This window comes from Anomaloglossus baeobatrachus, chromosome 4, assembly GCF_048569485.1.
Source record: "Anomaloglossus baeobatrachus isolate aAnoBae1 chromosome 4, aAnoBae1.hap1, whole genome shotgun sequence".
Lineage (NCBI taxonomy): Eukaryota > Metazoa > Chordata > Amphibia > Anura > Aromobatidae > Anomaloglossus > Anomaloglossus baeobatrachus.
The window spans coordinates 242,416,510-242,432,195 of record NC_134356.1 but is presented as its reverse complement, the minus strand read 5'-3'; the positions used below and the strand labels follow the sequence as shown (position 1 = coordinate 242,432,195).

Sequence of the window (15,686 nt, the reverse complement as noted above, 5' to 3'; positions counted from 1 at the left end):
AGAAGAACGATACGCCTGTTGCTAGACATGTCAACAATTTCCACAATGGTGATTTGGAGAGCTTCAGGATTATGGGGATCGATCTCATCCACCCTCCGGCTAGAGGGGGCAACTGGGACAAAAAAATACTCCAGAAAGAAAGTTACTGGATCTATAGCCTTAATACCACGGCACCAACAGGCTTGAATGAGTCCCTGTCCTTCACACCCTTCCTGTAGGAGCACCTTAGTATACAGGGTAAGTATAGGAGGGAAAAACGACGGCTGATTGGGGGCACCATGGGTGTGGGGTATACTAGGGTGCCGACCCCCACATGTTAGGTAAGGTCAGAATTCTCTAGGGTGATTCCTTAGTGTGCACTTTAGTTTTTTCACCACCCCCACTCATATGTTTTGTGTCTGTGCCCACACACGTTTCCTCAAGTCTCACTGGTCTGTCCTCATTAGGCATACATTCCTTTCTCCCTCTCCTGACTATTTGATGGTCCATATTGGGATTACCTGGTGATAATAACAACAAGGCATATCGTTTTGCCAAAAGTATGGCTGGGTATTCAGACATTTATCCATATGTCATTGCCTCTTTATATAGTGCTTCCCTTGCTTTGCCCTCCATGCCTCAGCCTGCAGTAGAGATATTTTCTGCAGATTATTTCTATTGTCCGTTTATCTTGTTTAAAAAGCTTTATATATCATCTCTTGTATATGGGACTGCCTCTGATCTCTTGTTTTTACTAACCGAGAACAATAAAGGCATTCTATGGATGGGTCTGTGTCTGACTAATATCAATATACATGTGCTGCCGGTATAGTTACGTTTACCCACCAAGTTTGGGCTTTAAGCCAGCATGGTTCTATTGCACAATGACGCTATGCTGGTTGAACCGGAGCATGTTTACGTTGCGATGGCAACGCGCTCTGTGTTCTATTCTGTCTAACCAGCAAGCGTCGCTCTCCAGGATGTGACATCACCTGGTGAGGCTGTGCTCGCTCCGTTGCGACGCGGCGACTGATGACACGTGCTTCCGGTCCCGATGTTTTCTGGGAACGCACGTCACAGGCCACTATGGTGCCTTTGCGCATTCGCCGGGTTATAAATGGAGCCTGCTCCCAGTCGCAGAGCGCGGCACTTTTGAAAAAGTTTGGTCCTGACGCACGCTTATGTGCGGTGAGTATCTCATGAATGGGGCAGTAAGATAAGCCTGCTGTATATGTTTATTTGGGCTTAAATTGTATTTTTGTTTTGATTTAGCGTATTCTTGGGCATGATAATATGCCACATAAGATGTACATGGGCCGTACCCAATAATCTTCACCTGGACTCCCCTGATGATTGTTCCCCATGAAACGCGTTGGGAGTGAGTGTTTCTTGACTATATGGAGGTGACTCCTCCATGGCATAACTGTGGGATTTAATGAGTTGGTGGACAGCTTCCCAAAAAGCCTTGATGCCTTTCTAAAGTTGCCCTTATCATCTCTGCAAGACCGGGTAAGATCGTTCCCTATCTGGGATTTAATCTGACCACGATACCCGTATATTTAATATATTAATGTATACTGTGAACACACTTTCTTTCAGTTGGTGATTCCCCCGTTATAGGAGTGGGAAAGAAAAGTGTGCGACTCCATAGTCATTCTACACCCTGGCAGCCTGTTTTGGGTGGCATTCTCAAATGAGGTTTGAGGCCAGTATTGCCGCATCATATTGCCAGTGGTGAGATGACTTGGGCTATTGTTTGGCCCTATGTGTAGCATGGTTGCGATCATTTCGACTGTCTGTTTGTTTTTAATCACCCATAGTGAACTTGGGCTCACTTTTTAGCTGCACTTTATTAAAAGTTATGTTTTAGGTCTCCTATACTTGCACCTTTTCTTTTTGCCTGGATTCAGCTATTTACTCCGGCAGAGTTTCCCCTTACTTCAGTAAATGTATATGTTCGTGTGATTCTCCCGTTGGGGTGGGAAGCATTTTCGATTACATCCGGTGTTACATCCATCTTGACTTGCTAGGTCCTCGTCGTAGACAGGGAGGGTGACATAAAGTATACACCAGTCCATTGTAAACAAACAGGAACCATTTTATTGTAGCTCACACTTCTCTCTTACTTCAGGCTCTCAGGACCGCTCATGCTGTTGCGGCTCTCTCTTGTGGGGTGTTCTATCTTGCTGGCACTCACCCTGGGAATTATCCTTCAGCAGCTGAGACCTATCTGTGTTTCCTCCTCCTGTAACCTTTCCTTGCGGCTGCCATGTCTCACTTGAACCCTCAGATGTCTTTGCAGGTCCTGACCAGTTCAGAGACCCACCAGTGAATTTGCTATACCCCGACATCCCACTGATCTCAGGACACTCAACAGCTCATCCGCAGGGTGAGGTCTTGACACACAGGAGGATTCCTCCCTACCTGGACAGGCCCAAACTCTGGGCCCCTGTCTGAACTCTTCAGCTCCTGCCGCTACACTCCCCTTCCAAACTTCCTGTCTTTTTGATCCCATTCTGCTCACTTCTCCTTCCTTGTCTCCGTCTCCCTGGTAACCACTCCACTGCTCTTCCTGTGTTCCTGTTCTATCCTATTAACAAAGTCCTATTAACTAATTAACTACCACTGCACCCCACTGCTGTGCACTTTTTCCTAGTTGCACTACACTCAGTCATCCTATCTATGAGGTTCTTAGCTATCCTTTTATTAATGCTATATCTATCCTTAACCCTCTATCTACAGCACTCCTGACTCTGCACACGTCTCCTGCCTGACACAGCACGAGGGGGCCAGCATTCTACATTACAGAGTGTTTACAACATGCATTATAAATACCTATTACATATAGGTACATATATACTTTTCTTACCCTAAAACATATAATACTTAGGAACCGAATGCCGCTCCCATTCAGCTCTGCTATATTCACATTATATATAATACCTTTGTATATACATTATATTTACATTACAATAACACCTCTATGTAGGAGTGAGCGCTATTCTATTCGCCCCCCCCCCCCCTCTTACACTGGCACTGTAAAATACTTTTGGAAAATTGGTATGGAAACTATGCACCAAAAATGTAACTTGTGAACTTTGCCTAATTGTACTGAAATCCATAAATTGTAACACCCTTACATCTGAATAGCACCATGAGTGGTTGCCTATGTCACCTATCCCTTGTCCCATAGCAATGAAGTGAATGAAAGGTATCATCAATTATACATCTTAATCTGTAACTAAATAGATGTAGGACAAAACAGGGGACTTGGAGGTACATGTGAGAACCGCAGAGTTCTGACATCTATCTGTTTTTATTAATGAAGATATTTTTTAATTCTCCTTATATATGTATAACCTGACTAGAAAGTATGTGTATAATTTCTAGTGTTTTGCAGTTTTCACAGATATGTAGTTATTATAAAACAGATATTAAATAGTAGAAAGCAAAGAATGAACACTAGAGAAGAAATCTACACAAACCTTTAGATCTGAGAGACCGCTCCAGAGCAAGATTAATTCATTCTTCATATGCAGGACAGAAGATATAAATGAATGTTCATCAGTTGTTTGAACATTTACAAGATGTGCTCCAATGTGAAGCGATTCACAGCTCTGTTCAGCAATAGCCCAAGGCTTATTATCCAATATCAGCTTATAGCAGCTGTTTTTAAATGCAACCCAGCCCTTAGAACAGATCCCTGTAACATATAAAGAAATAGAAGAGATAAAAATAGAAATATATTTATATTCAGTTTCTTATAGACCATGAAACAATTATAAGATACAAGCTCATGTCCACCATTGACATAAAGGGTCATGCAACTTTCCAATTTGTCATATTACACAACTTTGTGGTATGGATCCTTGATATGGGGACCCTAGAAATCTATGAGCTTATACTATAGTTCGAGTGTGTCACTGTTTGTCTTTTTCTCTCAGACTCAATAACAATCTGTGGGAAAAAATATTTAGCAAGCTCCATTATATGCATATTATTATGGATGCAAATGCCTTACTGTAGTGTGAGGCTCTGGCCTATCGGGTCATCACAGGGTATTGTGCAATCTGCCCTTCTGTACAATATCCACCTCCTCCTTGGTTACGGGTCCCTGACCTTTGGTGTTGCCAAGAACAAGCTAATCAAAATCCTAGAAACACTCTGCACCACACCCACCAGACACACCAGTGGCTAACCTGAACGGAATAGGGTTGTCCACTTGGGGGGTTGGTTAAGGGGAGGTCAGGCGTGTCAGGAGACAGTCAGTTGAGTGGTGACTCTCAAGAGGAGAGGTCACGAGTGTTGTGAAGTGACTCTCGAGAGGAGAGGTCAGGAGCTGGGCTCCTTGAGACTAATAGGTGGCAGATGTTGATCTGGGCCTGGTAGAAGCTGGACCCCGGTTGCAGGGGATTGTGACAAGGGGCACATACTGTCGAAGAGGACAGCCGGTGCCCTTGTGCCATCACCGGGCAGGCGCCAGGGCACGACGGGGTACATGGACCCTTGGTCAGGGAGTAGCTTCAGGCGTCCTGACAATTTACCTGACGAGGACGGAGCCTTCAAGATCCGTTCTCCACCTGCTCCAAAATTCGGGTACTAGCGCAACGAGGGAGATAGGACTTTCCCATTACATAGTCCAGAAAATCCCAAGCGTGAACACTGAGAGCAAGCTCACCCAGTTAGCCATACTGGTGAGCGGGACCCGATTAGTTTCAGGCTAAAGGGACCAAATAGAATGCTAGGTGCCAAGGTAAAGGTCATAGACTAACAAGCATCACCAATGGGCACGGGATCCAGACGTGCTCCCTCCAAGCGGCAGCGGTGTCAAGAACTTTGGTTTACCACAGTTGTTGGTGTCTGCGTTATTGGACTGAGTGAGTACACAAGTGACCCTTACCGTCCCAACGGCACCTTCCTGTCACCTTCACCGAGTCCCGGGGCATCCCCCCTACCCGTGGAGGGGTTAAACACCTGGCTGCCCACACCATCGCCACCGGTTACTCCCAATCGCAATGGTGGTACTCCATCTTACCACGCACCATGGGTGGTGTCACGAACTTTCCACACCATCCCTTGTAAATATCCCCCCTTTTATTCTGAGTGGCCGCGCGACCCCGACCCTCGAGTCCGGAGACCCCTCAAGCTCCCGCGGATCCGGATCCAAGCAGCCTGGCTGCTAATGCGAGGGTGGCACACCTTGGAAACTTTGGCATCACGAACAGGATCCAAGCAGGACCCATTTACCTGGGTGATGTGCGCCTTAGAGCTGAAAACCGCAAGTTAAAATTCCTTTTCCCGCCAAGTCCGTCATTTTCCGCCATCTTTTCGCGCCAAAACACCATCTTCCCCGTGAAAGCGCGCAAAGCAGAAGCCCCGCCCTTCTCCCTGAGTGTGAGGCCGGAACCGGAAGTTTCCAGAGGGCCACAGCGCGCGGATTGCTGAGTGAAAACCGAGGGGGCGTGCCGGAATGTAACAACAGCGGAAGAGAAGCAGGAACGCCAGGACTCTGCCATAACGTTCCTGGACGACGCAAAGGCAAGATGGCGGAGTGGGACTGGTCACTGGAACGTGCTGTTCCCGGGATTGCGACTTGGATTGAGGAGGAGACAGAGCAGCTGTGCAGGAGAATGCGGACGCAGTTCCTGTTTATCTTGGACCACTGGAGGGAAGAGATGAGAAGCCTGGCGATGGCGGTGCGAGCCCGTGAGATTGAGATCCCAAGTGAAGAGAGGGTAAGCGGATACCCAGTCCCTACTGATTGCCCAAATCTGGGAACAGCGGCTGAGGAATCCAGACCACCCCCGCTCGCGGTGAGGACTCCATTGTCACCCATCCCATCCTCGGCGGACGCCGAGCTGCCCACGCCAATCCCGGCAGTGGAACCTTCGGTGCCTTTAAGTAAAGCTCCAGCTACAGAAACCATGGTGCTGTCCCTCATCCCTGTCATGACAGTGGTCATCCGGACCCCGGCCAGACCAGACCTGGCCACATCACCAGGCCCATCCTCAGAGGCGGAGCACCCGGACCCTGCAACCTTGGCTGCGGAGCAGTCGGTTCTTCAATCTGTCAAGGTGGAAGTGGAATCTGAAGATCTCCCAGTTCCACTGCCGTGCGGCATCCCGACGGCTGTTGGGACCGCAAGAGTCCACATAAAACCAGAGCCAGATAGGGAGCTGAGACCGGACGCTGACGCCCCCTACTGGGAACGACACCACCAGCGAAAGCTGACACCAGCAATGACAACTCCAGACCAGCAGCAGCGGGAGATCGTTGCCCGTACATGGAGGAAGAAATAACATCTGAGGAAAGCCACCTTTCTTGTTCGAGGGCCGCAACGAAGGGGCCTCGTGCGGCGCTTTGACCCTGAGAAGGGGTGGGGTTTCCTCTGGGAAGCAAGTCTCCCTGATGAAGTGTTTGTAGCTCGAAGGGATATCGAGCAGCATCTCCCGAGGGATCACCCGGGCAATTACCTGGAGCCATGGGAGGTGGTCACTTACATGCGGCACTGGAGCTAGCGGGGCTGGTATGCCCTAGATGTGAAATGGCTCGCTATGGTGAATGAGCAAGTTGTGCCAGCTGCCGCTGTTGATTACCAGCCTCCCAGTGAGCGGTACCAGTAGTTTGAAAAGTGTTGAAAAATGTGTTGAAAATACCAGTAGTTTAACGATGCCATAGAACTGTTAGGTATCGGTGCTTTTGTTTATTGTTTTTCACAGTTTGTTATTTTCCATGTAGAAAATGTTAGTAAATAAATGCATAGTCAATAAGGTTTTAATGAACGGAGAAGTTACCTGATTTGCAATCAGATTCTTTCAAGTGTGGACACCCGATACATGGACTTTGTGAATTATATATTTAGTGAAAAGGGACCACGGTCACAGGACTGGCGTGACCAACACGAGCTCATGTATTTTATATAGTTGCACCTCCTGTGCCCACCAGAGTCATCTAAAACAACGCCTGGGACCTTCACCTGGTCACGGACCCACCATAGGTATGCAGCGGGTCAGGTTGCTTGGGTGGCAGATTAACAGGATCTGGGACATTGGAACTGGACTGTCGTGGGTAGAGGCTGCAATGGAGCAGGTTGAGTCTCCGCTACCATTGAAACCGGTAGCGTCCCATCATTGAGGAGATGAACTCTTTAAAAAGTTAGTAAAGTTTAAGTGATGAGCCTCCCTGATGTGGGATGTATGTGTAAATAAAAATGTTAACCTTTCTTACCTTTTCCTACAGTTAAAAAAAAAAAAATAAATAAACCTCAGATGTCCTGTAGCTTGTGAACGAGCTACGTTTAACCAAGGGGGATTGTGACCCCCTGGCCTATCAGGTCGTCACAGGGTATTGTGCAATCTGCCCTTCTGTACAATATCCACCTCCTCCTTGGTTACGGGTCCCTGACCTTTGGTGTTGCCAAGAACAAGCTAATCAAAATCCTAGAAACACTCTGCACCACACCCACCAGACACACCAGTGGCTAACCTGAAGGGAATAGGGTTGTCCACTTGGGGAATTGGTTAAGGGGAGGTCAGGAGACAGTCAGTTGAGTGGTGACTCTCAAGAGGAGAGGTCACGAGTGTTGAGAAGTGACTCTCGAGAGGAGAGGTCAGGAGCTGGGCTTCTTGAGACTAATAGGTGGCAGACGTTGGTCTGGGCCTGGTAGGAGCTGGACCCCGGTCACAGGGGATTGTGACAAGGGGCATGCACTGTCGAGGAGGACAGCCGGCGCCCTTGTGCCATCACCGGGCAGGGGCCAGGGCACAATGGGGTACGTGGACCCTTGGTCAGGGAGTAGCTTCAGGCGTCCTGACAATTTACCCGACGAGGATGGAGCCTTCAAGATCCGTTCTCCACCCGCTCCAAAATCGGGGTACTAGCGCAACGAGGGGGATAGGACTTTTCCACTACATAGTCTAGAAAATCCCAAGCGTGAACACTGAGAGCAAGCTCAAAGTAGGGCCCCCCAAAATTGGATCACCAGCTAAGATAAAGCGGACAGCTGTGGTGTGGTATTCTCAGGGTGAGAAGGTCCATAGTTATTGTCCCTTCACAGCCTACAAATAGCAGGCCGCAGGCGCCCCAGAAGTGGCGCATCCACTAGAGGCGCCAATCCTGGCGCTTCACCCCAGCTCATCACGTGCCCTGGTGCAGTGGTAAACGGGGTAATAAATGGGGTTGATACTAGCTGTAAGGTCACCTGACATCAAGCCCAGCAGTTTGTGATGTCATGGTGTCTATCATACCCGACATCACAAACTGTCAGTACTAACAAAACAAATAAACAAAAAAAATGTATTTGAAAAAACACTTCCCAAAACATTCCCTCTTTCACCAATTTATTGTAAGGAAAAAAAAATAAGGGGGTCCCACGACAACTCTGGACCGTCTAGAATATGGGGGGACATGCTCAGGGAACGTATCCCCCATTTTCTAGGAGTGCAGACCCTCCATGTGAGGAGTATGGGTGCAATGACTCTGCACCCACTCTCCCCGGGTCCACAGCAGCAGAGTCCATGTCGTAACTGTTGCTACCAAAGCTGCAATGCCCTGCTCATGAGGTAAGGGAATGCCTAATCAGGAGAACTATTCTACATTTCCAAATATTGGTATCTGCTGATATTATTGCTATTCCATCTACTATATATTGGGGATAGGATCTTAGAGATGGAATACCCTTTTAAGTCCAGTTATCCAGCTGAATGAATACTAAACAACAGAGCTCGCTATTTAGATGGGTTTTCTTTTGGCGTATAACGGACTCTCATGTTTGGTAGTTGTTCAGCAGGGCAACTATAAAATCAAATACCTCCATTTGGAAATGTAGTATAGCTCTCCTGATCAACTATGTTCCTTACCTCATGAGCAGGGCATTGCAGTAGCTTACAGATGCATGGTTACCACCACTCACTGTGTCTGAACACAGGAAGCTGAGCTGACAGCCGCTCTGTGCATGCGGCAGCGTCTATTGTGAAGGAGGGGGCTGCGGGGGATCAATGCTGCACAGGTACCGTGGGACACCGGGGAACACCGGTGGGGTTATAGGGGGTGACCTTGCAGGGCCTGGGGAGGAGTTTTCTGTCGCATGTGTCATTGCACATGCAACAGAAATCAGAGGAGTAGGGTGAATGCGGCCTGCGCGCTGCTGTGCGCGTAGCCATCTTGGATTTCCGGGAGGTGGTCGGGGGGGGGGGGCACTTTGGCGACACCGGGGGACCGGAGGGGACCGGGAAGGAGATTTATCTCCCATCTGACATGTTTGTTCATGCCAGATGGGAAATAAATATTTTTTTACCGGCGCTGTCATTTACTGTAACGTGATCATTGATATACGGTGTATACCGGTGATCATGTGAGCAGGGACCGGAAAAACCGGCCTGAATCATGATCTCCAGGGTCTCAGCTACCCCCTGAAACCCCGGAGATTTTCTGACGCTGGGGAGCGCTATTCACTTATTGCTGCCTGCTGTTTATAAACGGCAGATCAAAATAAGGCTACATTCACACGACCGATCCGTTTTTGCGGTCCGCAAAAAACGGTCCATTTTTTTCACGGATGCATGTGTGGCATCCGTTTACGTTCCATTACGTATACGGTCCGTATGTCATCCATTTGTCATCCGTGTGCCTTCCTTTTTTTGCGTACTGCAAAAAAACTGAAGGAGGGAAAATACATAAATTTACCCAGGATCCATAGCTTCAACCTACATGAGGCGGTCACATGTTCACTCCAGTGCCATTTTCTACTGCTTTTCACAGCGTAGAGCGCTCTGGTGATTTTCTTGTGCTTGTACACTTCATATCAGTCTTTTCTGTCATTATAATGGCAGAAAGACACATGATGTCCCACTCTCCTGCATTTTGTAATTTTGCACCCTTTGGTGCCTTTCATGTGGCACTAAGGGGTGCTTAGCCTTGTATTTAGCCAAAAAAATAAATACATTTAAAAAAAAAAAATGACGTGGGGTTCCCCCTATTTTTGATAGCCAGCTAGGGTAAAGCAGACGGCTGCAGCCTGCAGACCACAGCTGGCAGCTTCCCCTTGGCTGGTAATCCAAAACTGAGGGCACCCCACGCTGTTATTTTAAATTTAATAAATAATTTAAAAAAAAAAACACGTGAGGGTCCCCCCCAAAATTGGATCACCAGCCAAGGTAAAGCGGACAGCTGGGGTCTGATATTCTCAGACTAGGGAGGTCCATGGTTATTGGACTCTCCCCAGCTTAAAAATAGCAGGCCGCAGCCTCCCCAGAAGTGGCGCATCCATTAGATGCACCAATCCTGGTGCTTCGCTCCAGCTCATTGGTGCGGTGGCAAACGGGGTAATATATGGGGTTAATACCAGATGTGTAATGTCACCTGGCATCAAGCCCTGGGGTTCATGATGCCAGGCGTCTGTCAGATACCCATCACCAACCCAGTCAGTAATAAAAAAAAAATAGACGACAAACACATTTTTATTTCAAAAAACACTCCCCAAAACATTCCCTCTTTCACCAATTTATTAGAAAGTAAAACAAATCCAGGTCTGGTGTATTCCAAGGCGGTCCTACGATGATCCATACCATAGTCAATGTCCCAGTCAATGAAGAACAGAATGTTCCATATTGACTGGGAGAGCAATGCAGTGACCTGAGCTAAAATCAATAGGTCAGCCCAGGTCACTGCAGGGCATGACAAGTGCTGCTGTCAGGAGGTTAGCGAGGCAGATTACCTGCGGTGATCGCTGCACTCCTGAGAGCAGAGCTGTCACTCAGTTCAATGACCACCACCTTCACAACCAAGTATCGCGGGAGCCCGTGACGTCACCGCTAGTCACAGTCTCGGGTCGGCAGCGAGAGGAGATGTGACAAGCGGTGGCCATGGAAGACAGTGACAGCGCTGACGTCGGGAGGGCAGGACTTCATCACCGCAGGTAAGGAACTTCACTAACCTCCTGACGGCAGCGCTTGTCCTGCCCGCGGCTGCTGTCACTGCAGTGTGGGCAGCTGTGGACACCGTATAGTGCAGGCATATGCTGACACTGCAGTGACAGCAGCCGGGGGCACCGTACAGTGCGGGCATATGCTGACACTGCAGTGACAGCAGCCACAGACACTGTACAGTGCGAGCATATGCTGACACTGCAGTGACAGCAGCCACGGGCACCGTACAGTGCGGGCATATGCTGACACTGCAGTGACAGCAGCCGTGCTGAGCGGGCAGCCGCGGGGCTGGACCTGGAGCGGAACACAGACTGCAGCGGCATCCCACGGAAGTCACACGGAAGTGCTTCTGTGTGGCTTTTGGGGATTTTTGCACACATAACCAGGGTAAACATCATTTTTTCTAAGCAAAGCGCTTTGCTTGGATACCCGATATTTACCTTGGTTACTAGCTTACCGCAGGCTGCAAGCGTTGGCTCCCTGCACACTGTAGCTGTAAAAAGCCACGCTTTTGGTGATCGAACTGTTCTTGAACGTAACTCGAACTGTCGAGCTTTTAGCAAAAAGCTCGAGTTCGAGTTCCATGTCGAGCACCCCCCAAAATCACTCGAACATGAAATTGGCGAACCTCGAACATCACTCAACTCTATCCAGGACTAGACCCGTTCAGACGAGTGACAGTGTTTCTCGGCGGTCTGATTGAAAAATTTGAATTGCCGCCATTTTAGCCACCGCTGAAAGTGCGTCATCAACAAGCTGCAGGTCGCGCAGAAGAAGTAACCGACCACGGAGAGGAGTGACCGTCCCAGAATCCCCAGAGCGCTCTGACCCCCATGAAAGGAGGAGATGGGGGCTGATCTGTTTGTGGACTGCTGGGATGTCCCAGTCCTGTGGGAGGAGAACCAAAAACGAAACTAAGACCAAAAGTCTGATCAGAACCTGATGAGCAAGGGAGGAGACAAGATGGCTTTGGCAGAAGGTGACCAAAGGGAGCTGGGCTGGTCAAGGCCCATGTCAGCAGAGTAGCTGGAGGCAGAGGTCAATAGAATTGCTGATCGCATGGAGGAGCAGCGGAGGCAGGCAGTGGCCACCTGGAGGCACAGAATGCTAATGGCGATCCGAAACCTGCGGTTGTCCGTGCAGAGGGGCCCACCTGGAGGCGCCGCCCATGCTCAGCCTAAGCCACCGTCAGCGACAGCGACCCCGCCACTGGATGTCTCTAACACGACACCGGGTGAGTCCAAAACTACCCCTGCCCTACCTGGTGTGCTGATCCCACCAGCGCTGCCATCGGAAGCCAGCGCAATGCCAGCGGTCAGACCAGACCAGGCCGCAATGCCTCCTATTCCGGTGGCCAGACCAGAGACGGTAACAGCGCGCCAGTCAGTGACTGGGGATCCAGTTCCTGCACCCAGACCAGAGATGGTCACAGCGCCCCAGTCGCTGACTGGGGATCCAGTTCCTGCCCCCAGACCAGAGACGGTCACAGCGCCCCCGTCACTAACTGAGGAATCAGTTCCTGGATCCCGACCTGAAGCGGTCGCAGCACCCTCTCCGCTTGAGAGGGATCCTGAAATTTTGTCACAGTCCTGTCCGGCTGTCGAAGGCTCGACCCCAGAGCTGCCACTCACCCGACCAGAGGAGGTCGCAGCACCCTCTGTTAGAAAGGGTGGCCATGAGAAGAAAGTCAAGGCCGTGCTGCTGTTCCCCCACCGACCGGAAGAGGTCGCAGCACCCTCCGCCAGGGAGGGAGAACAGGTCCTGTCACCAGTAGCTACTGACACCACATCGCTGACCCGACTTGACCAGGTTGCAGCAAGTTCCATCGCTCACTTTACCTGGTGGCCCGCTGATGACCAGGTGATGTTGCTGCGGCGGCCAGCCCGCAGAGAGTGATGACGGGTGAGAGCCAGGCACCCACGACCCCCTGTGAAGCCCATTTCAGAGAGTGAGCAATTGAAGGTCCGGGACTTGAAAGAAAAACAGTCCCTGCAGCGGACCGTATTCCGGTCTCGAGGTCCCCTCCATCTGGGAGGAATGGAGGAGTTTAATTGTCCTACGGGTTATGGATTTATTGTGGAAGCAGGGGTTAAAGAGGGAATTTTCGTGACCCGACGGGACGTACAATCTCACTTGCAGCGGGGTCACCCTGGCTGTGATCTGTACTTGGGGATCGTGGTGGAATTTATGCGGCATAAAGGGGAGAGAGGCTGGTACGCTTTGGACGTTATACCGTGCCCAAAGGGGATCTCAGTGAGCCCAGGTTCCACTCCCACTGCTTCAACCAGGTCCCGATTGTCACCACTGCCAGGGGACGCCCATGACACGACCTCAGTGAGCTCAGGTTCCACTCCCACCACTTCAACCAGGCCCCCATTGTCATCATTGCAAGGGGATGCTCATGACACAACCTCCAGGAGACAGTGCACTGAGGTACCAAGCACTGACCTTAGAAGGCGGAGGTCAATATAGTGTAGTTAAAAAAGAAAGATTAGTTTAAAAATGTTTTTATGACCAGTTAAAGCAACGTTCAATAAAATGTGCCCGCAAGGACTTTTACGTGAACTCTTTAAGTATTTTTAGCACCTGGTTTTGTGCACTTTATATGGACCATAGGTTATGAACTGGCTATAACCACAAACTCTCGCAGTGTATATAGTTACCTCAGTGGTACCAACCCCAGAATCTGCCTGTTGAGGGGCATGGCTCTGCACCACCAAGGGGGCACGCCTGTTTATGAGGCCTGCTCTCCAACACCAATACAAAGCAGGTACGCCTGTTTATGGGGCCTACCCTACGCCACCAGGACAAAAAGAACTGTCGCCGGAATGGTCTGCGGCGGACAAGGCTAAGACCAGGTCACCAAAAGGACTGGTGATCACTCCATATATGGGTTTTGGGTTAAAGACTCGTGGGTGGTGGGTGGTGGTGGTATGGTACCTGGTATGTTGATATGTAAATATCTCCCCTGGGTTGGAAAAACTTGTATTTTGTTTGTCTTATCTTTGCAGCCCGAGGATGTGCTGTCGATAACCAAGGGGGAATGTGGCGCCCTGACCCGGTCAGGCACCACTGAGTACTGCACCCATGCTGGCACAGTACTTCCAGGTAATCCTAAAGGCCAGAATGAGGTGTGTACGCACAGACACATAGCAACCAGGTCTCCCACACCTTTAGAGGGGACCCTTGGGTAGTCTCCAGAGGGGGGCTAGCCTTCAATTCTTTTCAAGAGTTGTAGTGGAGGGGCTGGGAGTTAAAGTGCAGAGGCTGAAAGGAAAGGAGTGGAGCGAGCCAGTCTGGTAGTGGTGAGCGGCGGTTGCTAAGGGATACGCACGCTCACACTAGTCAGACCCTGCGCGGTGTAGTGACAGTTGGTGGGGGAGAATGGTCACCGAGTCAGTCAGTCAGAGAGGATAGGGGCTGCCGGTGACTAGGCACGTACGGGGAACAGGTCCCTAGAGCAGACTTCAGTTTTAACTATCTGCTAAACCTGCCGGTGAGGGGAACTACAAGTACATCCCCAACCACACAGAGTCCGAGCCTCAGCAGCAACGCAGGGACCCATAAGGAGACAGAGCTTGAAGCCATCTCACCTGGTCCATGCTGCCGGCAAACGGTCCAAAAAGGGGAGAAAAGGCAGTTGCGACACCCTGGATAGACCCCACGGTACTTCAAGTCAGGGGTTATCCGAACACAGAAGTGCTAGGAAGGCGAGCTAACCTGTTACCCTCAGACTGGCCTGAAAGAGCCCTGGTTCTTACCTGGTTTATCGCAGCATCGCCCGGGTTACCTCACAATAACAACTAAAGTGAGTAAAAATGAGTTGAAAGACTATCTGGACTGAGACTGAATTATTCTGGGTCCCATTACTCTGCACACCGGAACCCCTGGGGCCTGCCTCACTCACGGGAGGCCACACCATCTGACTGCAGACCCCATCAACCCCAGACACTCATAAAATCTGCAGTGGCGGTCATCCATATCCCTGACCGCAAGCCGTGAGTGGCGTCACGACACATACAAAATCTGACATTCCTGTTGCAATATTAAAAGAAGACCCTGTGGCATCCCTGAAGCTGGAGCGACATCCCTGGGGCGACACACTTCCATCAAGAGGCTAAAGATTACTCAAGTGTTCGCTGGCCCAGGTCCTACAATCATTGATTTACACCAAACTATGTTGCAGTTAGGAGGCTGGCTGCCAGTCTGGATATCATGGCACATACATAGACTGAGAGTTTTGTGAAACTGACCTGCAGCAGTAATTAGGGAGAAATAGATTTACTCATTTTCTTGCAAATGTGAAAATAAAATAATCACATTTTGTGACAATGTATTAAAAGTACATACCTGTTTCAATTGGAATATACATTTTCCGAGTCACGTTTATAAAACCAGAATAATGTTGTTTCACAACAAATTCAAAATTGGAAAGAGATCCTGGGAGCAGATGGTTCACTTCATAAAACTTATCTTCTAGCAGCAACATGTTACCAAAGTTGTTTGCATTGGAAACAAAGATATCTCCACCAATCTTGCTCCAGTTGAATGATACTGAAGTAGTAGTCACAACAATGCCTATATCTTGTATCTGGATTGGGTCTTTGTAGAAAAAAATATAGTTGTTATAGAATTTGTACATGCATAATAAACAAGTATTTCAAGAACTTATTCAGCCTTACATGTTATTGTCAACTTCTTTTAACCCTTTAAATAGGACCTTTCACTGTTTTTTTTTTCAATTTAAACTGCGTACATCTTCCACTACCTCCAATTGGTGCT

General features: G+C 49.3%; 1 protein-coding gene across 1 annotated transcript in view; it reads right to left on the bottom strand.

Moving 5' to 3' along the window:
• PTPRQ (protein tyrosine phosphatase receptor type Q) overlaps positions 1-15,686 on the bottom strand; it is an 855,789-nt gene that overhangs the window by 825,663 nt on the left and 14,440 nt on the right. The window contains exons 4-5 of the mRNA XM_075342420.1: positions 15,255-15,506; positions 3,465-3,682 (exon numbers count right to left, since the gene is read on the bottom strand). Of these exons, the coding sequence (XP_075198535.1) occupies positions 3,465-3,682; positions 15,255-15,506 (470 nt within the window). The remainder of the gene's footprint in view (positions 1-3,464; positions 3,683-15,254; positions 15,507-15,686) is intronic.